Source organism: Lipophrys pholis (genome assembly GCF_963383615.2).
Source record: "Lipophrys pholis genome assembly, chromosome: 3".
Classification (NCBI taxonomy): domain Eukaryota; kingdom Metazoa; phylum Chordata; class Actinopteri; order Blenniiformes; family Blenniidae; genus Lipophrys; species Lipophrys pholis.
The window spans coordinates 20,755,601-20,780,187 of record NC_137627.1 but is presented as its reverse complement, the minus strand read 5'-3'; the positions used below and the strand labels follow the sequence as shown (position 1 = coordinate 20,780,187).

The following is a 24,587-nucleotide window of genomic DNA, read 5'->3' as shown; positions in this document are numbered from 1 at the left end:
GTGTGTGTGTGTGTGTGTGTGTGTGTGTGTGTGTGTGTGTGTGTGTGTGTGTGAGAGAGCCTGTTTGGCCTGTAGCATGCGTACATATTGCATATATATATAGATATATATATAGATATTTTCCCATATAAATATATTTCATATCAATACAAGGAGAGGGAAAAAAGAACATTCAGTGAAACGGCAGCGCTGAACAGTCGATGTAAAACATTGCAAGAATTGCAAAATGAGGAGCCGTTGAGCCGGAAGGAGGGGGATGTACAAGGGGAATTTGAGTTCAGGATGAAGGTGCGCAGACGGAACGCCGAGAGGTCGGTGTCGCAAAACAAAACGAGTTCAAGAGAGCGGTAGATTTGGCATGCCTTTTAGTCCCTGTCTGAGGAAGGCAATGTTCAGAGAGTGTGGAGAGTAAACGTAGGTAGGTGCGGGGGGGGGGGGGGGGGGGGGGGGGGGGGGTGACGAGGTTTACAGTCATCATACTGTTTGTCCTGCAGCCGCCATGCTGACGTAATGTACACTATCATTCTTCCATGTGCAAACCTCGGACTCCTCAACTCATTAAGAAATAACCAATAACAGTCAAAATGAAGGCTTTGGGTTATCTACATTCAGGCATGCACTTGGTCTCATTTTTTTTTTTTTTTTAAGTGAAAAAAAACCTGAAATCAATCACAAAACTTCAAAATTGTGTTCCCTTTGTTTGTTTGTTTTTTTACGAACCCTTGAATTTTCACTGATCAAATGCTGTCAAAGCAGCCATTGTGACAGTCTTAACAAACCCAGCACCACTTGGCATACAAACATCTTATAAAATGTACATATACAATGTATATATTTCTATAGATTCATATATAATGTCAAATATTTTTGCAGCGGTATATACTTAGAATGCAGAGGTTCAGTGAAGAATACATGAGTATTATATGAAGTTGTCCAAAAGGTTTCGGGACCAAACGACGAAACTGTTTTGTGTGGTTTTTTTCCCGTCCCGGACGTAAGAGGAATTCATTCAGTCTCCCCTCCTGCGCAGGCGATCCTCTTCTTTCTCAGAAGTCCAGACAGAAACGTCACTGAGTCCTTCTGGCGACACGCAGACGCACATGTTCTTTTTCTTCTGTTTTCACCTGAATGATTTCCATCGGGATTTTTGTTATTCTCGTCAAGCAAAAGTTACTGAATTCTAATGCATGCATCTCTGAAGGTTTTTTCTTTCTTTTTTTTTTTACTTTGTTTACTTGCTGCACGACGGCGCTCTCACGAGTGGCCTTCTTATTTTGCTTTTTGTGGGTAATGTAATTACAGTATGACATGAAGTTATGAATAGTGTCATTCTTTTTTTTTTGGAATGGACTTTTTCCTTGACTTAGCAGTAGATTTTGCTTCATTTTGTTTCCCTTTAGGTCCTCCATGTCAGCGCTTGGTTGCTGTATTTAAAAAAAAAAGAGAGAGAGAGACAGAGAAGGAGAAGGGGGGTCATAAAACAGGTTAGACAGGACTGTGTTTGATCTCATTATATTCACTATTGACATATAGAGCTTCTGGAGGCTTTGAGCAGTGTGTAAATTAGGTTTCTCTTCAGTTCCATCTAAAAATCAACATTTCTATTTGTGCAGATTAGAAGTAATGGCGCCGTGAGCGGTTGGATATTGTACAAAATGACTGTTTGTGAGCGTAGTACACAAGGTTACCTGTGGGATATTACATCACACGCAACAAACTACTGTCGCAATCGCTCCAAAGTAACAGTTTATTTAAACACGTGCTTTGAAAGACGATTAAAACCAGCAGATGCTGGAGGTATGGCCTCCTCAGTGTTCAGGGTAGCTGCTGCTTCTACACAACGGACTTACTACAGTCGCTGCGGCTCCAATCAATCAATCCATCTACGCACGCACGCACGCACACACACACACACACACACACCGCTTAGAAATGTGTCACGTCTGGACACAGGAAACACAGCGTGGTGGTGTCGTATATCACCACGTAATCGTAATGCAGTAGGTTTTCTTTGTTGTTGAACACTTGCTGTTAAGGCCTGCATGTGTGAGCGACACCAAATTCTAATAATATCATCTTACATATCTATAAGCCACACTGTGGGTGTGAATTGTTTTCTTCATTTGACTTCCACTGGCCGAACATCCTCTGTGACGTCGCCGCATCTTGAAATATTTTGGCTTTGCAGCTTCGGTTTTACCTGCGAAGGAGATGTAGGCGATGATCAAGACCAAACCCAGGGCGATAGAGAAGATGCTGAGCATTCGGGCGAGACGGCCCAGCCTCCGGGCTCCATCGATGTCCCCCGCCTGGAGACTGTTTCTCGACTGAAGACACACAAAAGAAAAAAAAAACAAGGTACTGAAAGAATCAGCAAGACATGATTGTTAAAAGCTCACAACTGAGGAAGGATGAAACTTCCTCGACACTCTTGACCTCAGTGTTATAATTAAAGTAGTACCCGGAGAACAGTCTCAAAAAGGAGAACATTCAAACGCCACACAGAGAAGCTTTCGAGCCCGGACTTCTGAAACAATACAAACATCAAATCATTTGAAAACATTACTAACTCACCTGCACTCACCTGTTTAATTGTGGGATTCTCAAGTCAGACATTTATCTTTTAAAGGAAATTCGACTGAAAACATGTGATATAATGGAAAGTTGCCATTTGACCGCGAGTCACACAGTTCGTAGTTCGTATTCATCAGGTCGGTTTCCATGACCCGGCAAGTAAAGTTATTCTAAATAGAAACCGTCACACACTTACCACTGGGATGCTGATCTGCCGTGGTGCCGTGAGGTGAAACCCCAACAATAATTTATTTTCAACTGTCAATGCTGAAATTGTCTATTTCACACACACAGATTGGGATTGATGGAAGGATGTGACTTGCAGAGCCAATTGGACGGAGTAGGTGAGCGCAGCAGTGTGAAGGCGCTGTATATCATTTTAATGCTGTATGTATATTGCTTTATGTAGACTGCAGATATGGAGACAGGCTGATTTATGTATGAGAGAGAGAGAGAGAGAGAGAGAGAGAGAGGATGGATGGATGGATGGATGGATGGATGGATGGATGCCTATCCTCTCTCTCTGTGCATTGCTTTCACGTGGGAGTCCCGAAACCTCAAATCTCATATAACTGTGGTGTCACCAATATTCCGCTGAATCTGTTTTGTTTTCAACTTGAACGTTGTTTTAACATTCAACCATGTTTATTATTATTTTTTTTCCTATAATGATTTACTTCTCACTTAGACGCTGCGTTCTCTTTGTGTTGCACAGAAACCAACAGACATCCATAAAGGCCTAAAGAAAAACCTGATTCAACTCAAAAATATTTGATATTATAATGTTTCAAACTGCAAAGACTTATTGGGATAATCATTTATCAAAATGTTGTCTCCTTTTTCAGCCTGTATAAGAGAGTGTACTTCAGTGCTGACATGTTTGGTGGCCATTAGTTTTAGCTGTTTTTAGCTCAAATTGAAGCAACGACCCTGAAAGAATTGAAGAAATCTGTTCTAGTGCCAAACTGCTTTTCTTTACTTTTGCTGTTGACTTTGTTATCTTTATCTTTACTTCAAATGTGTAAAGAAAGAAACAACATAAGCAAAAAGAAAAAAAGAAAATCATTGAAGAGGAATAAGCAAATGTAGAAGAGAGAACATAATCTGTCTTCATTGTGTGCTAATCTGGATACACATGTTCAGAATGGGATAGGGAGAAGTGTAAACGTATTTATTCCCACACCAAACAATATTTTTTCCTAATGTAACATCAGTATCATTTAATCCCTTCACCCAAACAGGTTACAGCACATCAATCAATCAATGCAACACCATAAAACAAACAACCCCTCGTCATCAGGACTAAACCTGGTACCTGAATTAAGTGTGATATTTGTTTACTCTCCACACATAATTTGTTCCTTAGTTTTACTAACAGAATGGTAACAGAAGCTTTCCTGAGCTGTGGGTGACCCCAAGATCAAAAAAGTGCTGACAATCAAGTGTATTTACATTTTAAATAGCTCAAAATAATATTAAATACCAGGAACCGAGCTCAGTCAAGACAATGGGAGGCCCAAATATAAGATAAGATTAACATGCATTTTTATCATCAATGCACAGTCACACTTTGTTTACCATAGCACAACGAAATTCATCACCTCATTCAAAAAAAAAACAACTACATGCAAACGTCAAATGAGCACACACATTTCAAATGACACACTAAATACATCAGACATGCTAACAGGCAACCGTCACAAATAAAAGTTATGTACAATTATAAATACCATTAAAAAGGAATAAGAAAAATGATTATGTCCACCACATGTAAACAATGTACACATAAAAACTACAAAGATAAATAATGAGCAAAGTACAATAAGCAGATTTGGAAGGCCCACATCTATAATTCTTCTTTTAAAAAAACACGTAGTCTAGCATCGGTTTATTAAATAATCATTCAATCACATCAGTGAACGAAACCTAATCTTACTACAGAGAAGAAGGCAACATGCTGTGTGCACACTGAGTTTACCTCAAAATACGACTGAACATTTTTCATTTCAGCCATAAACTCCCATCACATCACAAAATGAGGGAAGCCCCGAGGGCCTCACCCCCAGGGGGCGCCAGAGAGCTTGCTTGATGCACATCTGCACAAAAGAAATGGGGTCAGGGGGTGTGGCCATTATCTGGCCTGAAAAAGACTAAATCATAATGAAATGACAAAAGTGGCACGTTACACTATAAAATTAGTTTAGCTGTAACAGAAACACATTGATAATGCAAAATGTGCTTTGGGTTGCAAAGGGGCGGAAAATTTGGGAAAAAATTTGGAAAAGTTTGCCTGTAAATTTTCATGGGAAGGTAAGCTAGGGAAATTTGGATTTTGGTTTTTTTCCACTTTAGTCTTTATTCATTTGTCCCTTGTTTTTTTCCCAAGACAAACAGACAGAACAGGACAGTTAATCCTGAACAAATGTAATTGAAGTTAACATAACCTGGACAGAAATAGGATATATAAGAGAAAAAAGAGCGAAAGATAAAGAAAGAAATGTTAAAGCGAAAGTGAAAAAAAAATATTGGAAATATTTGTTTTTCTTATTATAATTTTTTTTTTTTCAGCATCGATGAAGAATTGTCCACGTCTGCATCGCGATGCATGGTAGAAATGATTAAATTTAACACCTCGAACATTTACACTAAGTTAAACATCCACACATCAAATGTGTTAAATATGTCACCACATAATATCATCAGAACTTACTTTAATTTGTGTAGTCCACAAGGCGAAATGTGTGACTTCAATAGTTTTGTGGTGTGGGCTCAAACATCTGGTCCAGGATTCTAGAACTCATGTGTGCATGTGATGGAGGAATGTGCAGTGCATGTAGGGGGCGTGGCCTCAACAGCTCTGCAGTAAACTGGGTTTGATCATACATATTCAACTGTACTGACATGAAATGTGGTTAATTTAGTCAGGATTATGCTGAAATGTATTTCCCCCCCAACTATATTTAAATTCTTTATCAAGAGCCAAACTTTGATTTAGTTGTTTATTCCCATTAATTCCCATTAATTCCCATTTATTCCCATGGACATTTTCCAACTTTAATTTTGCAAACCTGCTTTAATGTCAAAAGTGAAGCGTTGGGAGCTGCAGCCTATAACGCTGTTATAAACACAATTAAAAACGACGACTTGTCATAAAAAGCATGCAAGGAACACAATCGTCACACTTTTAAAACCCGTGCCTGCACGTTACGATAAACACTGAAAATGCAAAGAGTGATGGAAGTCGGTGAAGAGATTACATGTAACCGAACTCTAAAGTCAAACTCTCACAACAACAACGACGAGCTCCAGAGGACTGAAAGCCGGAGGAGCTCTCCGTGGTGCTGATCGCATCGGCGGTGCAGTGCAGCAGGAAATGGACCTCCTCCCGCCCTCATCTATATTGAATTACACAGCTTCATTTCTGGGAGGCACTTTCCCCCATTAAGATAGTGTGGTATTAAAAGGAAAGAATACTGACTTTCAAATTAAATTACACCAAGGTATTAGATTTTGAGGACAAAATACAGCCTATGTAAGCCAATATAAGGTCACTCTTTGATTTATCTCGTCCCTGGATTTATGTTTGTGGAGACGAGCTGCTGAGACCATTATCATGCCAACGATGACAGAAAAGCTGAAGAGGCTCTGACAGGAGGACGAAAGGAGGGGACACAATATTTGTATCAGAGATTTATGAACAAAGCACATCAGCGGAAGGAAAAACACCCTTTTCTTTAGCTTTGCACTTTATTATTATTTGACACTATATTTTTACAGTTTTGTCTGCTGGTCAGTGTTTAAAGAAAGAGCTGAAAAGGATCAGGTGTGTTTTTATGTCTTCAGGACTTTTTTTATCTTCTATATTCACTATCTGTTTCCTTTTTAGTCCTTATTTCCCTTTTTTTTTTTTTTTTTTTAGTTACCTTTGTGCTCCTGAACTAATTAACACATTAATTTAAGACAACAGTTTTTATTCTATTTTTTCTTATTTCCTCTTTTAATTTATTTTTTTTTCTCTTGAAGATATTAAAACATAATTTTTTTCCAACAAAATTTTCTTTATCTCTTTTTGCAATTACTCCTTAATGTTACAGACACTACTTTTAACGTATATTTTTAAGTACATTTTTCTCTCCTTAAGACATTATTTAGGATGAGATTATTGTTACTTTTTTCTGTTAACTTGTCTTTTACCTCCTTCACTTCATAATAGGCATTTGTTTTCCTTTTTTTTTCTTCTTTTTCCTTAGTTGTTGTTTTGTCTCGTATAGACTTTAAGACATTACTTTAGGATATGCTGATTTCATTTAATACAGTAAATCAATGGAAAATGAACAGTCTCACAAAAACCCGAGTGTGGAGATGTCAGTCTGTGCAGCAACCATATAAAGATAAGACAGGAAGCTTGAACATGTGAGAACAATGGTTCTTAAATAACCTGCAGACTTTAAAAAGCCCACGCGCTGCCATCATGTACTTTAAGACCTTCTGTCACTGTACAAACAATATATTTCTTCCATATTAAACAACCATTCGTTGCGTCTTGCCTCTCTGGCTGAGTGCTGAGGCTACAGAGTCGGGGTAGCCTCACTATCAGATAAGATTACACTGCAGTGAGCGAGGGAGAGGAGGAGGAGGAGGAGGAGGAGGAGGAGGAGGAGTGCTATACCTCCATCCTCCCTGATCTCCGACTAGTCGCTCTGCTCTCTCACTCCCATGAGCCTCTCTGTCTCCAGCCTGTCTCTGGTAGTTAATCCCGCCGTGGCGTATGTGGGTGGGGACAGTGTAACCCCGGGGTTTTCCACCGAAGCCAGCTCTGCTCTTAAATCAGTGACAAACGCAGTCGTACTGCAGTCTGGATTTCATGTGTTCACCTGAGAGAAAGTCATATTTATGAGGTAGATTCACTTGAGCTCAGTGGTTTTCAAGCCCTTTGAGTTGGTGTCGAGGCTCCAGGTGGCGGCAGAGTTTTCCCTGTCACTCCACATTTGAAAATGTGAATAAGAAATGTGTACTTTTTCTTTGCTGCACTATTATTAAAAACATCACTTGATTTAAAACATTATTAGAATACCGTCACTATTCATTATCGTGGCTCCTTTTAGGCCTTAGAAGTCAATAACTTGGCAGTTGCATAAGATACTATGGTCAATGCATCATTTCATAAAGCCTCTTTTGTCAAGGTTAACATATTTAACTTACTTTATTGATAATGTTTGATCATGATTGATGTTTTTATTTGCCCCGATCTGAACCCTGATCGTCGAGTTATTTGTTTGGATCGTTAACTCAGATAGTAAACGTCTCGCAGTTCAACCAGCCATATCAGTCCTGCGGGTCCCAACAACGACAGTCAAATAAGACGTCTTTTTCTCTAAACACACAAGGGACACTGTGCGGCTTCTGCCCTGCGGCACTGCAACGTGAAGCTCTGGGACCGAATCCCAGCAGAGTCCGTATCGATCTGGACTCACATCACAGAGAAAAAAGCAACATCAGCACCGTAAATCAATGGAGGTCTCCCTCAGAAAACACTGTCTATTTAGCTTGATTAGAAAGAAACCCCAATGACAAAAAAGATGCAACTGAAAAAGATGATAAGATTGACCATCGATCAGATAACGCACAGGAAAGAGAAATATGAGAAAGCTTCTGTGTCAGCATTTTAGTTTCATATGCCCCAGTTATAGATTCAAGCTGTAAGAAAATACACAATAGGTTTTTTTTCGGCATCTCAAAAAGGCTCCATGAAATATTTGTTCATCCCTCTTCGACATGTGGTTTCTATTGTAATCCCAAATGAACCTTGTGTCATATCAAGTAGTCATTATAGTTAAATATTTGGATTTCATGACGTCGTTCACATTTTTTGATATTATTGTTAATGTTCATTGTCCAGATCCTTTGGCAATAATATGCATAACTGCTGTCTAAATTTACTGCTTCAAACTAGAAACATCCAGTAAGTTTTTATTTGGCATGCTTGTGTTGCAGTCAAGACTGTCTAACCCGAGACCGAGGCCATAAACTGAAACTTAAAAACGATTCTTACTAAATAATGTAAAAACTGTGTTTATATTAAAAACAGTATTTAAATGGTTGAAGTGAGTAAAATCTCATTACAATAAAAAACAAATATGTAAAACTGTAAAATGTACAAAATATCTTCAAATAAAAAAATGTAAACATAGAAGAAAATATATATATATATATATACAGTATATATATAAATATCCAGAGTATTCGTGTGCTGCTGCAGTGAGGTCCTCACATCAACTGACAAAACTGAAAACTGAGCTCTAAGTGAAGTAGAATATTAGAACAACAGTAAAACTATTTAAACGCCTTTCCATAAAAATACTATAAACATCCAAAATACAGTATAAAAAAAGCTTTCTTAGGCATCAAACTCACATTTCGAGCTAGAGCTCATCAACAGTATCCGAGCTTTGAAACTACAAATGCTGCTTATGCACCGTGGCTAGTGGAAATACTGTAACTACTGTATTTCCTCCAGATCCAAAGACCTTTGCACACCGTGGTCTATTGAAATCAGTACCAGTCATGTAAAGTCTCTTGTGAGTTTGCATGTTCTCCCCGTGTGCATGAGTTTTCTCCACAGTCTAAAAACATGCACTTGAGGTTTACTGGTGACTTTAAATTTCCCGTAAATGTGAGTGTGTGTCGTTGTTTGTGTCTCTGTGGAAGTGTTAAGGATGAACTCTGCCTTCACCCATCGTGAGCATGAATTGACTCCAGTGGTCAATAACTCTAAGTTGGATAATTTGAACTCCTTTCTGGGTGTGAGAGAGCTGAACATCCTGACAGACCGTCCACAACCATGACTAGACTTATACCTAATACTTTTTCACCCTCTATTCTTTCATTTTTACCTCATGCATTATTTTGCTATCAGAGCATTTGATATTGTTGTATATTACTGCAATTTTGATATATATTTATATGTGCAGTCAAACAATTACAATTTTTAATCAGATTAATCACAGGCTTACTGTGGATTAATTTAGATTATCATGATTAAATTACATTAATATTTAATCTATATTAACTTGCATGAGAAATCACTCAAGAAAGAAGGGAATATATTTGCCCTTAAGGTGATTATTAAACACCTTTAACAGTTCATGTTAAAAAAAAAACGTATCTTGGACCGCTGCCCCGCTTCACTTCCATAAAGTTGACAGGATTCTCTTTTTTATTGTAATTATTTGGAGGCCGCAACGCAGGTCAAAACGCACTTCCCTCGGCATGTGCTGTGATGCGTTTGACAAAGATAATGAATGGGAAGCAAGAAATTGACCGATAATGTGGACACACCTTCATTCTGCACTGCAGAGGGGTTAATTGCTTTATAATGTTTTAATCAGATTAATTATGAACATGAATTAATCCGTGTTAGCATGTAAATTTGGACAGCTCTAATATTTATGTTATATTCTTATTTCTTGATATCTTGGACTGATTTGAGCAGCTATCACAGTCTCCCTGCACTGGATATGATGGATGATAAGTGTCTGGCGCCCTTTAGAGGAGGTCTGCACCATACTTTCAAAAAAACCACGGCAACTCAAGCAATGAACTGGATATTTTTCATTAAAACAAAAATATTGTAGCTTTTTTGCTCATAATTTCAACATTAGCAAGTGTGTGTGTGTGTGTGTGTGTGTGTGTGTGTGTGTACAGGTGCGTACAGACGATTGTTAAGACAATGGTCAAGAGGATAGGGTTTCCCATTCAGAGAACAAATATGGGCAGGTGTCCTCTTGTTGTGAATCAATAGCAACATTAATCAGTCAACCAAAGAGTGCCTCCCACTAACCACACACACACACACACACACACACACACACACACACACACACACACACACACACACACACACACACACACACACACACACACACACACACACACACACACGTAAGTGCTCCTTTTTTCTGTTGTCATTAATAATAAAGAGCCAGCAGCAGCTTGGTGCAGACGCAGTATGAAGCCATTTTTGCCACGGTGATGAAAATAAAGCTCAAACTTACTTTTAAGACATTTATCAAAAAAAGTGAGGTGAAATGTATGACTGTCTGGTTGTGTGTAAGACGTATCACGGCCTCTGGAGGCCGCTAGCTGGGCTTTTAGTCATTTTTTTAACACAAAAATTTCCTTTAAAATTTAAAGCCACTCAATGCGGTTGGATGATCAAATGTGTCAGAGTCCCAACGACACAGTTCTCATTCTATAAAATGCACTTTCCTGTCGCTCATGAATTTTAACGGCGTGTCTCGCTCAGCTTGTGAATTGAAAACACAGCTCACATGAGCTAGCACTGCAATGTCGGCATTCTGAGACAGCGTTCGACTTTACAGCTTAGTTCACAGCAATAGCACACTGCATCTTAGGGTTAGGGTTAATGCAGAATCCGTTAGTCATTTTTTTATGAACGCAATAAAATAAGAAATAAAACTAGAACATTTCAGATGAAATATTGTGTGTGCCTGCCGCTCGCCGCTGACCAGTATCCCCTCCATTTTGTGTTTTTCACCAAAATCCCTTCTGTTTTGACTCGTCAATTCTTTGGCAGTTTTTGAGATTTTTAGGGAAACGGTTTACCAAATCGTTAACAAAAGTCACAGCACACACTTCTGCTTGTATATGTGCTCCCATTTTCCTCAAATCCCCTATCGCCGCCTTGATTTGCACATTTTTCAAAGTTTTTGTGATGTTTGGCGGAAACGATTTGCAGAATCAATAACAAAAGTCACAGCATCAATCCTGATTTTTCCACACGTTTTGGAGTGATTATTGTATATGTGCTCCCAATAGTGCAGGACGAGTTATGTGCCGAAAATCTGGCGGGAGGAAAAGTACACTAAGGATACTAATCTTTGTGCCTTGCTTCTTTAAGAAAATAGTCATCTCACAGGGCACATTCAAAATGCTATCCTGTTCAGAGCGAAACCTACAAACACTAATAAGTAACATGTTGATAACTGAACAAGAAACATAGACAACAAAGTCGGATAAATGATGTTCACATCAAGCAATTCAACTAGATTTCTGTGACCAAAGTCAAGAATAACCTCAAATAATCAACAAAAGACACGGCAGCCAGTGTTGTAGTACCAAACTGTATCACTAGGTGGTATCAAGAGTTGCTCCTGGATGTCGTCCAACACACAAAGAGGAAACATAAGATGCAGCTGGTAGATAAAAGACCTTAATGTCAGAAAATAAAAAATAAGGAAGTAAATAAAAAATAAACTAAAAAAAGAACCGCAAACAGTGTGACTGAGGACAGACTGGACACTACAGTTACAGGAAATCGACTACCAGGAGTGGACATTCAGAGATTAATGAGCGTGTGACATTGTTTGTTCAAATATTCGCAAACGGGAAAACTGAAGAGGGGAAAAATAGATTAAGACAAGTTGATTTTATGAATGCATCGATTACACAACTAGAGCCTCAAAAAATTAGGAAAAGATGGATAAATAGCAATTCTTATAAACCTTTTTTTTAATCTACAGAATAAAAGTTGAAATTACAACATTGTAGGATTTATTGGGAAATATACCGATGACCATTATTATGATCCACACTGCTTTTCTGCACGTGAGACCGGCTTCATGCTGCTGCTTCTGAGACTGAGGAAGCTTTCTGTAGCGCTGCATTATGTAATAATGGTGTAATAAGTAATAATGTCATACATTTTCAACTCATTATGTGATAATCTGCTGCAGTTTATAATAAAATTCCTAAACGCATTTGTAATGAACTTTGCCATATTTTGTAATAACTTGTTACATATTGCAACAGTTATAACAAAAGATGGGTGTTTCACGTTTTTTTAAGAAAATGTAATAGTTTGGTGCATTATATAATACATTTAGTCCTTTATCCATATACATGGGTCTATGCTTAATAATGAGAAAACAATCTTGAATTCAGTTGCACTAGAATTATATGTCCCTCTTTGCTTTTGCTCATGTCCTGCCAACATAGCAATGGTAGAATTCAGGGTTTTAAATCCGGCTGAACTTTTTAGATCACCTGCCATTGTGGCATTAAAGTTACAAGTCAATCAGTGTTTCCACTTGCCATTTCTATTTTCTTGAAGAAATGAAATCAGATTTTAAGTGCCACTGAGTGCATTTAGTCATTTAACCCGCATTTTGGAATAACTCCTGCAACAAGTTGTTACAAAATGCGTCAAAGTTTATTAGAAAATGTATTTTATTACAAAATGAGGCGTTATGACAGAATTAGTTGAAAATGTATTACATTACATATTGCACTATTATTCCATAATGGTGCGACACTCCCTCCTGTTTCAGCCCTCACCCATTTATGCAGCATCCATTCAGCCGCTGCGGTTCAACAGAAACTCTCTGAACGCTGCATATTGGTATGCACACAATGGCCTTCCAGTCATATCCGCTTTTATTCTCAGCGGTGCAATGACATTATCACCAGCATCAATTTAAAACAATGAGTAAATCCCGTTCCTTGACTTGGCTCTGTGGGACTCTGATGAGCTTCATATAATTGGCGACGACGGTATGAAACGCTCTCCCACAATGTCTGCAGTATTTGACTGCTAATAAGCAGTCATTTAACTATGCACGCACACACACACACGCACACACACACACCCCACAGTCATCCCGCCAGTGCAGCACTGCAAGTCCATATTTTACAGGCAAATCTGCAGAGCGTGCAATAATGCTCCTGCAGTTTGGGGCATTCCCATTACCGGGATAGGCTAGTTCAGGCTGTAAAAACCTATTACCCCGGCCTCTCCAATCCCCGTAATTGACTGCACATCTTCCATGTTTGCCAGCCGCAAGCCTTCCCCACCAGAGCGTCCGTCAGAGATCTATGGCGGCAGCCAGCTGGAAGTCGACTTTTAGGTGCGTCTGCTGCTGGAAGTGATGGCAGACGATGATGGATGTAACTTTTTTTTATTTTATTTTTTTCACCCCGTTCTTAGCAATGCACCGCATCCCAATGCAGTAAAAGCCTTGACTCTTTTATAGGGTGGACTCATGCTTGAACAGATCACAGTCTAAATTAGTCCTTTCAGCCATTAAAACATAAGCAAACTAAGTTCTTACATGTTGATTGCAGAGTCACTATGGTATTAACACTCATTTTCTCTCCACTTTTCATTCTTCCATGACAGGTAGGATGAAGACTTGAAGTTTTTTTGTGTTCTTTGGCGTGGACGACGCCACACAAGTCAGTGACACATGAAAAGAAACAACAGAGGTAATGTAAGTATTACTGTAACCTGTCTGTAGACATAGGATATATCATAAATGATTTAAATCTTCTACTCGCATTACTGTAATTGATGAGGATTATTTTGAGTAATTTGTCATTTTTGAAATGGGTTATTTCACTTGAGCTCAAGTACATTTTGACCAAAGAAGTACTACATTGGAAATTACTGGGTAAAAAATTAAATGGAGAAAAAAACAACAACCAATGGATGAACTTATGCCACTTGTACTTCAAAATGTTCTATGGGCTGTTCTGAAGCAAGTTTGCACCTTATACCTCCTGAATAATCGTTATTGTTATGTCAAATGAAAGTTGATTAAAAACAACTACTGCTAGATTGGATTCATGACTCGTCATTTTTTTGTATACAAGTAGGCGTGACCTCCATCAAGTTCTAAATTTTACTCAAGTAATTTTTGCTCAAATGAAATCTTAAATGAACTACTTTGTTACTCAAGTAGATGTTTCGATGGATACTTTTACTTTTGACAAAGTAAACATACTTTCACTCAATTACAATATTTCAGTACTTTTCCCCCCGCTAGTAATAATTATTTCTGTATGATCTCCTGGAGGTTAAATATGTGCCATATCAGGCACGCGGGTCACGATCTGCTGCAGTGACACTGGAAGACGATCGTTACTACTGATCGGCTGAGACTAAGTGATCATGGCGTGTGAGATTTCTCAGAATAAAATCAACCCTGGGGGTGTAGTGGTGAGCACTCTCTGCCACCTTCTGATTCTTGTGGTGTTTCTGTCTGAACTCTGCATATTCTCCCTTGGCTTATTCGTGTTTTCTCTACAGTCTTGCCTCGATCGTCTTTGAATGGCTATGCGATAGATGAGGTTAATTTGTGACTCTAAATTGCACTTTGGCGTGAATTTGTTCATCTGCCTCTCTGTGTCTGCTCTGTGATGGTCTGGCCACCTGCTCAGGGTGTAAACCTGCTTTTTGGTTGGATTTCTTCTTCTGAGATACATTCAACGCTCCATATCGTGCAGTTATTCAATGTTCCTGTGTGTTGATTAATATACTGAGAAGTTCATTGGGGAATCTGTTGTTTGAAGTTTTGTCGCTAAAAGCTTCATTTCTTTCATACTTTGTGGTAGTTTATGAATGTTTTATATAGCATCAATGGACTAGGAGTGATTTTTATGGGACTGTATGAATCCTGTCAGCGGCGACAGGAAGCCCCCCGCTAAAAAATAAATCCAGAATATACAAAACGCTGGCATTTCATCAGCCTATAGAGTTATGATGAATGTGACCATGCCGCACACTTTTGCACAACCACGAGAGAAGCACAATTTCCTCACTGCCGAAAAATGAAAGACCAGCAGCCACATTACTTTCACGTCCTGGTAGAAATAATTGGATGTGTTACAGCTAAATGCTCCAGCGTGTTCACTCGTTAGTCAACATTGTCTGTTGCTTTGTGCTGAGCAGGCTCGCGTACAGTGGATTCATCGGGTTTTGTCTCTCTCGCTTTTTTTCTTTTCACTTAAATCGAGTGCCAACTGCTGCCGAAAACAGGATTGATAGAAGTGGAGTTTGAGGCCAACACACTGATCCAAAGCAAACTAAAACGCTGCTCAGGCTTATGCTGAGTTTCTGTTGGGTTTGCCATTGTTTTTTCTAAATTGCAGTTTGAGCATCGATGTTATATCTGACTAATAAAGTTCATGATTTACTGCAGGTTTTCCAGAAAACGTTACATAAATGCATGCGACTATTAAAAGGGGCAAACAGGCCTGAATCCAGGTCACTGGATGTTCTCATCAATGATGCAGCTCCTCTGACTCGGCTGCACTACGTCTTACATCAAGGTGCAGCTGAAGACCCTTTCACCGGTTTATAAAGCTCTTGATTATAGTTGTAATATTATCAGGTAGTGAGTTTTTAATCATCCCCATCATCGCTGTGATCCTCCTCTGTGTAACAGTCTGATGACCTGAAGGCTGCACAAAGTGCAAACTGAAGAGCTATAACTTTTAAAGATTGTGTTGGTTTTTTTATTTTTATTTCTACTGAGTAGTCAACCATATCTTTATTTTTTATTTCTTTCTGGGACTACTGCTGCTATTTCAATTGATCAGCATACCAATTCATTACATTATTTTAAATGATTTTTAACTCCTATTTGTCCTGCCTCTGGTGTGTTATACCAATTTCTCTTGTGTGGGGAGGAGTTGTGTATAATTCTACAGTTTACAGAGTGTCGCGGTATTTGTTTTGTATGCTGTGTGTACAAAAGGTGCTGTTTAAGGCCCCGTTTACACGACAACATTTCACGTGACAACACCTAATTTGTTTGTAGTTAGTATGCCGGGCCATGGGAGGGCGCTGTTGCTTATTTTTGTAATGAAACCACACTGACATATGTGCACACAACCATACGGTATAAAGGTGAACAAAATCGAGAGAACCCGACATTCATACAGACTGATGAGAAATCAGATGCTATCAGGGGTGAGTCTCAACTATTAAACGGATATGGACTAGAAAACTAGAATACGGACCGCAAGTCATACCACTACGGGGGCCGCCATGTTTGTTACTGGCGCATAAACAGAAAGAACTATTTACAATGGGGGGGCTTCCATAGCTTCCGGCAGTCTCTGCAGGAGGGAATGTGGTTCGCTCTCACCACAAATGGTCAATATCAGGGGTTAGAATCCTCGTAGGCCTTTCTGTGCAGGGATTGCATGTTCTCCCTATGCATACGTGGTTTCTCTCGTTTCCTCTTGAAACATCCAAAAACATGTATTTCAGGTTAACTGTTGACTGTAAATTACCCGTGGGTAAGAATGTGAGTGTGTTGAGTTTCTCTGTGTTTGTCTGCCTGTCCATCACAGCTGGGATCTGTTCCAGCACACAACATCTCAATGGGCTGAAATTGCAGATGCAAGATATTGGCTATGCGCCGATACTCGATATGCCAATATTTCATAAGCAAAATATTACCAATGCCAATATAATCTGGATGCGTTGGTGCGTCAAAATCATGTGTCCACAGTGCTAATTTGGATCAAGTTGAAAATAGTCAACTTTATGCAAATAAGGCGGCAAATAACGTCAGCTGAGGTCTGTCACATCGCAAAACTTTCAAAAAAACACGAGGACAGATTCAGCAATTAGTCTGATTTGTTTAATTTCATGTCAATCACTCACAGTGTTTATCAGTAATTGATGAGATTGTTACTAAGCCCCGCCTCCTCAGGGCGGCTTTCCTCATAGCCCCAAGTTGCTCACACACACACACACACACACACACACACAGAAACATATTTAAACATAATTACAGTATCTTAATATATCTTATTAAAAAAAAATTCTCTTCTTCTTCAATGGGTCCATTGGGAATATCCATATGCACACATTTGTGAGTACGCCCTCATGATGCATGAGGCCGCAGGTCTTCAGTTTCTTCTTTCGGGATGCTGGGCTGTATGTTGCTATCTGCAATTTCAAACTTGCACAGTTCCTCTTCCGATGGCTCTCTTATGATAACTGCTTTTCCATCCTTCTACATTATTTCTGTAGAAGGCTGTGCTGCCGAATGGGTGCGTCTTTCTCCACTGTCGGACTACTGCGCCACAAGTTCAAAGCCTTTTCACCTTTCAGAGATCATTGTACACAATCCTTCTCAGTGAAACAATAGATTGTCTGGGCGGTCAGTTTTTAACCTCCACTGCTTTGTTCTCTTTCTCCAAAGCTTCTTGTTCTGACTGCTTTGCCTGCAGCACTTTGAGCTTTTTCTCCAGAGACGTGTTTTCTGTTGCCAGTGACTTGTACTCTTCTTTGTACCGTTTACTTCTGTGAAGATTCTGGTTACAACCATCAATTTCTTTTGTCAAGTCATTCTTTTTTTGATTGAGGTCAACAATTTCCTTTTTAAGTGAATCCCACTTTTCTGACCGGTCCTATTCTTTCAGGAGTTGTTTGAAGAGCTTGCTGTATGTTTTTCTGAAAGACTTCTCCTTTTTCTGGAGGACATTAGATTCAAACACCAGTTCAGCATATGTATTTTTGCGTTTTAAGCAACATTCTCCTGGACAACGACCTCTTTCTTGGCCTAAAAACTTTTGACAAATTGGCGCTTCTCAAGGAATCCATGGATTTCCTCTCTCAAAGATCAGTTAATGAGAGTCAGTTTCTCAGTCTCCTTTTTGATTCCGTTTCCCAAAAGACTTTCACTTTGCAGTGCCAACTCCAGCCCCTCAGGTTCTTTCTTGAGTTTCTCAAGTTCGTCTGAAACATCATCTCTCCGTGCCTTGGTCCGATCCAGCCTCTCCAGTAAAGCACGCCTTGGTCGGCATTTCTTTCGGTGCAGAATGTGTTGCTGCAGAGTGCTGCGGTGGATGTCCCTCACAACTCCATCCATGGCCGTCATGTTAGTCGCTGCGCCGTCCTGCTCGTGGTTAAATGTCACTAGGTTAAGGATTCACTGGCTGCAATCAGCAGCGAGACCGCACGCCGTGAGCAGTTTAGAGTAAACTCGCCTGCAGGGAAGTGAGTGACGCTGACAGATGTGTTTGTTTTCAGATGATCTGCAAGCAGTTAACTCAGAAATCACCTCTATGAGATGACAACTCTGACATCACGAGCTGTCTGCCACCATTAGATTGGCTGTAGTTCAGAGAGACTTTTTTTTTTTTTTGACTCTTAACTTTACTGAAGTTTCCATTTCACGTGGGCGAGGAGGATATTAGCACTAAGTAAGCTTGCACTTGAGAGCGGCATCATGGGGCATCAACTACATTACTGTTGATTAATTTGCTCACGGCACGTTGTGAAACCTCTGTCTTCCTGTTCGAACTCAGAGAGAGAGAGAGAGAGAGAGGGAGGGAGAGAGAGAGAGAGAGAGAGAGAGAGAGAGAGAGAGAGAGAGAGAGAGAGAGAGAGAGAGAGAGAGAGAGACTGTTAAATGCTGCCACAGAACTGGCTAACTGCTGCAATCTGCCCTCTGCAGAGAAACTAAATTGACTTCTCTCGCCTTCTATTGAGTTAGTGGCCAGCTCCAGTTTCTCCCTCCTTCACTTTAGTTTCTTCTGTCCTCTGTCAAACCTCTCTCTCTCTCTCTCTCTCTCTCTCTCTCTCTCTCTCTCTCTCTCTCTCTCTCTCTCTCTCTCTCTCTCTCTCTCTCTCTCTCTCTCTCTCTCTCCCTCTCCCTCTCTCCCTCTCTCAATGCCATTAGCGAGCAGCTGAATTGTGAATGTCAGTGGGTTCATGATGATGGCTCAGGGAAGTACAGGCTGTCTTGTGGATACCGCCTGATATTCCCTTTGGTGGGTAGCGCCCACAGGAGTGATATTACAGAACTAATGGGTTTGCTGCATTGCCTCTGCCTTGTTTCCCCGTAGCTCTGAAAACTTGGCCGCCGTAACAGTGTCAGAAGTAAAGTGCGCTGAAAAACACAAATGGTTGTGCCAATCGGAGCGAAGCTACCATCAGGAGTAAAAATCCTGACACGGTGGAGTTATAACTGATGGCACTAAAAGATCGCTGGTAAAACAGATCCAGACATTTATAGCAAGGATCTGTCACAGCTTTATTCATCTGTGCTGCTCAGTTTGAGTGATTGCCTCTTTCGTGGTTGTTTCCAGGCTTAAAACATAGCAGAGGCAGGCAGCACATTTCTCAGCTGCATTTAAGCTGTTACACATCTTGATGATCTTTTATTGTAGAGTTCTGCAAACTTTTACGACCAAAGGGCAGAATATTGTTCTGAATCGCACCAAATGAAACTGTGTCCAGAGCTCCAAAACGTATCTAACCTTCAAAATAAAGAGAACAGTCCTCAAGAAATCCTTATATTTAAAAAAAAAAAAAAAAAAAAAAAAACACTGTTCAGAAAAATGCCTGTCTTTAATAATAATCAAGTCAAATCGCTTTACACACACAACCCGTCCCGAGTGTCTCCACCAACAAGCCCAAAAGTAAATGTTGTGTTTTGGTATTTAGCCCCCAGCCCCCAAGTAGAACCCAGATTAGGACCAGGCCAATTAATCAGACGGTTAGAGCCATCAGAGAATATCTGACCAAAACTTGTCTGACCCTAACCCTTATTTTTCACGATAAAAATTTAGGGAATATGGTGTTTTTCTGAAGTCTTCGTGTTACGTATCCAGTAGGGGACGCTCTTGTTTCCTTTCATGTCACGTTAGTCAGTTTGTGAAAACAAACATCTCAATAGGACTCTCATTTCCCATGACCTGCCTCAATGAGTCGTTCACATTTGACTGATACGTTAACTCATTCTCCGGCCATGTGTTTATCGGTGCTGCCACGTTGAGCGGACGTCGCCATCTTTGATGTCACGCACGTGATTACCAGCTGATGTATTCACGCTGACCCGACACTCCAGCACAAAAAAAATTTAATCAGCCGATATGTCGGTTATCTGAATGTTTCATTCTCTAATATTGATCACAAAAAAATCCACATCAGTCTGGGCTTAACCCTGATGTCTGAATTATTTTTATTCCCGTCTTAATCTAACAATTGGACTGTTGGTCAGTACAATTCAGGACATGCATCAAAACATGTATCAGTCCAGGTAAAGTGACCGCTGTCCGTCAAAGACCAGAGGATGCAACTGTGAGCATTTTAATGTTGTTTACTTATTTGTATTTGGACTCTGGGGAGTCGTGACTAGAGTTGCATTCTGGGAATTTTCAAAATTGGAAACTTTCTATGCGATTAAAGAGGAATTTATGGGAATAAATAGGAATGAATAGAAATAAAACATGAATTTACGAAATCTAAGTTTCGCTCTAAATAGTGAACTTAAATATAGTCTGTGGTGAAGCAGATCTTCATTTTTTGGGGTAAACAACACTGTGACTGTGTACAACAATGTAAATACATTTTTTTCAGTTCTGGGTCTGGGTCTCACCATGGGTCAGACATGTTGGGCGATGTCGTTGTTTGTCGTCCCACTTTCAAGGAAACACACTGGTTACCATGGAGACAGTCATGGTATACAGGAGGAGGGCGTGGCAATCTCAAATATGATTTGGCCGACTTGTTTGAAATTTAATGCTTGGTGTTTTTAGTATTTTATGAACGTTCTATTCATGAGGACACAGAGGACGACACTGGCTTTGGGGGAAAAAAAAGGTCAACTACAGTGAAATCCAGTGGTCAGATGACATAGTTGTTATGTTACATTTTAGCTGACGAGTCAACATGTATTTAGACTTCATTATCAACTTCATTTGAAAATGTGTTGAACTATTTGCTATTCAAAATGTAATTTTTATTTTTTTTTGGTGTTCTGCTTCCTAATCTATCAGGCTTGAATTTCAGGATGAGATGTAGAAAGAGGGAAGCAGGACAGTGAAATGATGCCAGACCCTATCAAGGATGTACTCTACCTTTTGTCCTCTGTTGGCAGGGATAGCCTCAGTCTTAGCCTTGACCTCACTCAGAGAGCAGATGAAAGAAATCCTGCCAGCAAGTATCAAATACATTTTACAGCCTCTGAAGGAGGATTTTTTTTTTTTTAATTGAACAAACATTTATGAGTATCAAGTGAGAACTAAAACTGAACACCAGTCAACATGAAGTATTTCAAATATTCAGATGGCATTGCCAGTGTTGCTACTCACAGTTACACACTTTACTACACAACCACACAGGTCTGTCTGAAATTTTTACCACTGATGTTTGCTTATGTGTGTTTAATCATTTTAGGGTAAAGTTTGTGATTCCTGTCAAAATGTGGTATAAATTCTCAGGATGTCTAAGACTTCTTCACGCATCTGTTTAGGTTTACGTCAATGTCACCCACTTGTGGGGTACATTGAACTTTACCTGCTCATATTTGATGAGGAGAAATCGAACCATCCATCCATTCATCTTTTATACCGCTTATTAAATACATGGCCCTGGGGAACACACAGACAAACGTTCCTGCCTACGGGCAGTTTACAGGCACCGATTGACCTCGAGTCATTTTTGGACTGTGGGAAGAAAACTAGAGTACTCGCCAGGAAAAATCCATGGAGGAGAACATGCAAACTCCAAGCTAACCAACACAGATGTTTCACTTGGATATGAGGGACATTTCCAAACTTTACAGTGTCACAGCCATCAACTATGGCCCCCCCGTCTTTTCTGGAGGCGTCTCTCCTCTGCAGAAGACCACAACACGTTCGGTTCAAATGTGGAGCATGTGCTGAGTCGACACGGTGCAATACAACTAAAGGTTTCTGCCCCTTATGCTGCATTTATTTTGAAGAGAGAGCCGTCGACAGAGGTGGTGCATCAAGCATCTGCATGTCAGCTGCATCCTCCATCAGCATTTCCAGCGTCCCGAGACTTTATGTGAGAGGATTAATGAAGCAGCAGCCGACCCGAGATCCCTGAAGTCCTCAGCTTTAAGGGGCCTGATGAGACCGTCAGTGTTTCTCACCGCTGATCAAACGTGACAATTTACAGATTTTCTGTCTCTGTTATTGTAAACCCAAAACTATTTACACTCTGAACTGTTGATTACAGTTACATTACACAGGGCTTTGTGGAATTATGATGTTTAGCTGTCAACTTAAACTTTTTCTTTTTCATCTGCAATGATATATATATACATTACTACTTGCATGTCAAAAACATGTGATTTTTAGTAGGACATCTTATTCAGATAATAAAACAAACGTATTGACACACCTTTATCTAAAGTAAACATTCAAAGTGGAATAAAAAAAACATCAGCAGTTTGGCAGTATGACGGAAATCCATCATCAGTGAAAAGAGTACTGAAGGTTTTGGCACAGTACATTACTTAGATGGCACTCAATTCCACATAATCAGACAAACAATAAAGTATATCAAATATCATGTTCTAGTAACACATGTAGTAAACAAATGTACTCTGTCAAAAAATAATATTACTCGCTGAATAAAACACTGATCAAAAAGTTTAACTATTAAATGGATTTGTGAGCATACACAGTAATGTTACTCACATTTAAGTACAATTTACATCATGTGATTTTATCTAATAAAAACCTAAACCTCATTGTGTTTGCCCTTCTAACTTTAGCTAAGCATTAGTACATCTGCATTTATCACAATTACAAGAAAACATTGGGAAAACCTTTGCTTTAACATCAACACTCCACACATTAAACCAATTGCAAGTGACAGTGTATGGACCTAATATGCCTAATGGATTATATTTACTGTGCTTTTTTAAATAACACAGTGTTGCATTGCAGTACTACTAAATAAATATATTACAATTTTAGAAATTGTATGTGGAAGTGGCGATTTATTAGACGAAGTACAATCTTAAGAGACTAAAGTTTTTTAAGTATGGAAATATCCTTCAGCATCACACTAGGGTTAAAAATGTCGATTTCACTCCTATTATTTTATGAGAGTTTCAGCAATATGAGAATTTTTCCGTGCTCTTTCTTTCTTTCTTTCTTTCTTTCTTTCTTTCTTTCTTTCTTTCTTTCTTTCTTTATTTTGATTGATCCCTTATTTTGATTGATCCATTATTCTGAATAAAGCCTGGCCGACTCACCATGATGGAGTAGACCAGGGCCACGATGCTGACGGGCCACACGGGGCAGAAGCAGGAGAAGATGACTACGAGGAGGTAGTCCTTGGGCTTCTCGTTCTCCTGCACGGTGGCGTTCCCGGTGGAGGAGCGGCTCAGGCTGGCCTTGGACGGGGAGAGAGGGACGGCGGCGGCCAGCTGTCCGGCGGAGCCAGAGCGCATCGCCATGCCGTGGCCGTTCAAGTCGCTCTCCGGGTCCTTCTCTCCTGCCGTGTTGGCGGTGAAGGAGGTGGACATCTTCATTCCGTTGCCCCCTGGGTCCGTGGTCACCGTCAGAAGCTTCTCCGTCTCGTGGAAGTCCGCGGACTGCGCGCCTCCGCCGCCCTGACCCAAGTTGGACTTGAGGAAGTCGGTGTCCGTGTTAATGGCCATGGTCAAGTCTCACTTAAAAACAATTAAAGTCTGAAATCTCTTTACAGCTGGGTAGAAAACACGGCGCAATCACATTCCGCAATACACCCAAATCCAGATTTTTACGCCCGCGATCCGTCAGGCTGGAGGATCAAGTTTGAAGAATAACCCGGAGAGGATGAGGAAGAAGAGGATGAGGAGAATGAGAAGGAGAGGCGGATGACTCCCCGAAAAGAGATGAGAGAAAGCAGCGTGATTCCTCCAGATCTCATTCCTCCTTTTGGATTACTTTCCTTCTCCTTCCTTCACCTCCAACTCATTTCTGAGAAAATCCATCCAGGACGTCCTGCAGCCGTCTTCATCCGCCTTCACTGAAAAGAAGCTCAAATTAGTTTTTCTTTTCTTTTATCGAAAGAAATGAGGATGGAGCAGAAGCGTGTGTGTCCACTATGCGCTCCTCTCTCCTCTAGTTCTCCTCCTTAGTGACTGGACTCAAACTTGGGACCGTGCGTAAAGTGCGCACATCTGATCTCAGCATCTCCTGTGTCGCATCACAAAACAAAAGCCCCCAGTCATTCACCGGGGTGTGAACGGATGCAGCCATACAATTAAATTCGTTTTACTAGGTTGTTTTTTTTGCCAGGCAGTCATAACCTCAGGATTAATTTTGTTTATAAGTCGCTTTCTGTGAAGTCGTTCTATCTAATTTGATCCTACTAAATTAGGAGGCAAAACGATGCGCGCGTAAAGCAAGAAAACTATAATGATCAAGTGCAGGACTTCCGCTGTGAG

General features: G+C 40.0%; 1 protein-coding gene across 1 annotated transcript; it reads right to left on the bottom strand.

Moving 5' to 3' along the window:
• Window positions 1-1,155: 1,155 nt before the first annotated feature.
• Window positions 1,156-24,283, bottom strand: trarg1a (trafficking regulator of GLUT4 (SLC2A4) 1a). The gene is made up of 3 exons (XM_080460510.1): window positions 23,409-24,283; window positions 2,201-2,327; window positions 1,156-1,424 (listed from the first exon to the last, which is right to left on the bottom strand). Exons 1-3 carry the CDS (start codon window positions 23,814-23,816, stop codon window positions 1,411-1,413), a joined length of 549 nt encoding a protein of 182 aa, XP_080316636.1. The 5' UTR covers window positions 23,817-24,283; the 3' UTR covers window positions 1,156-1,410.
• Window positions 24,284-24,587: the final 304 nt, after the last annotated feature.

Bases quoted from the DNA above. Each gene is read 5' to 3' on its own strand.
- trarg1a (XM_080460510.1), bottom strand. From the start codon at position 23,816: ATGGCCATTAACACGGACACCGACTTCCTCAAGTCCAACTTGGGTCAG. The intron at 2,328-23,408 runs GTGAGTCGGCCA...GTGTGTCTTCAG, and splicing joins CCCTGGTCTACTCCATCATG to TCGAGAAACAGTCTCCAGGC.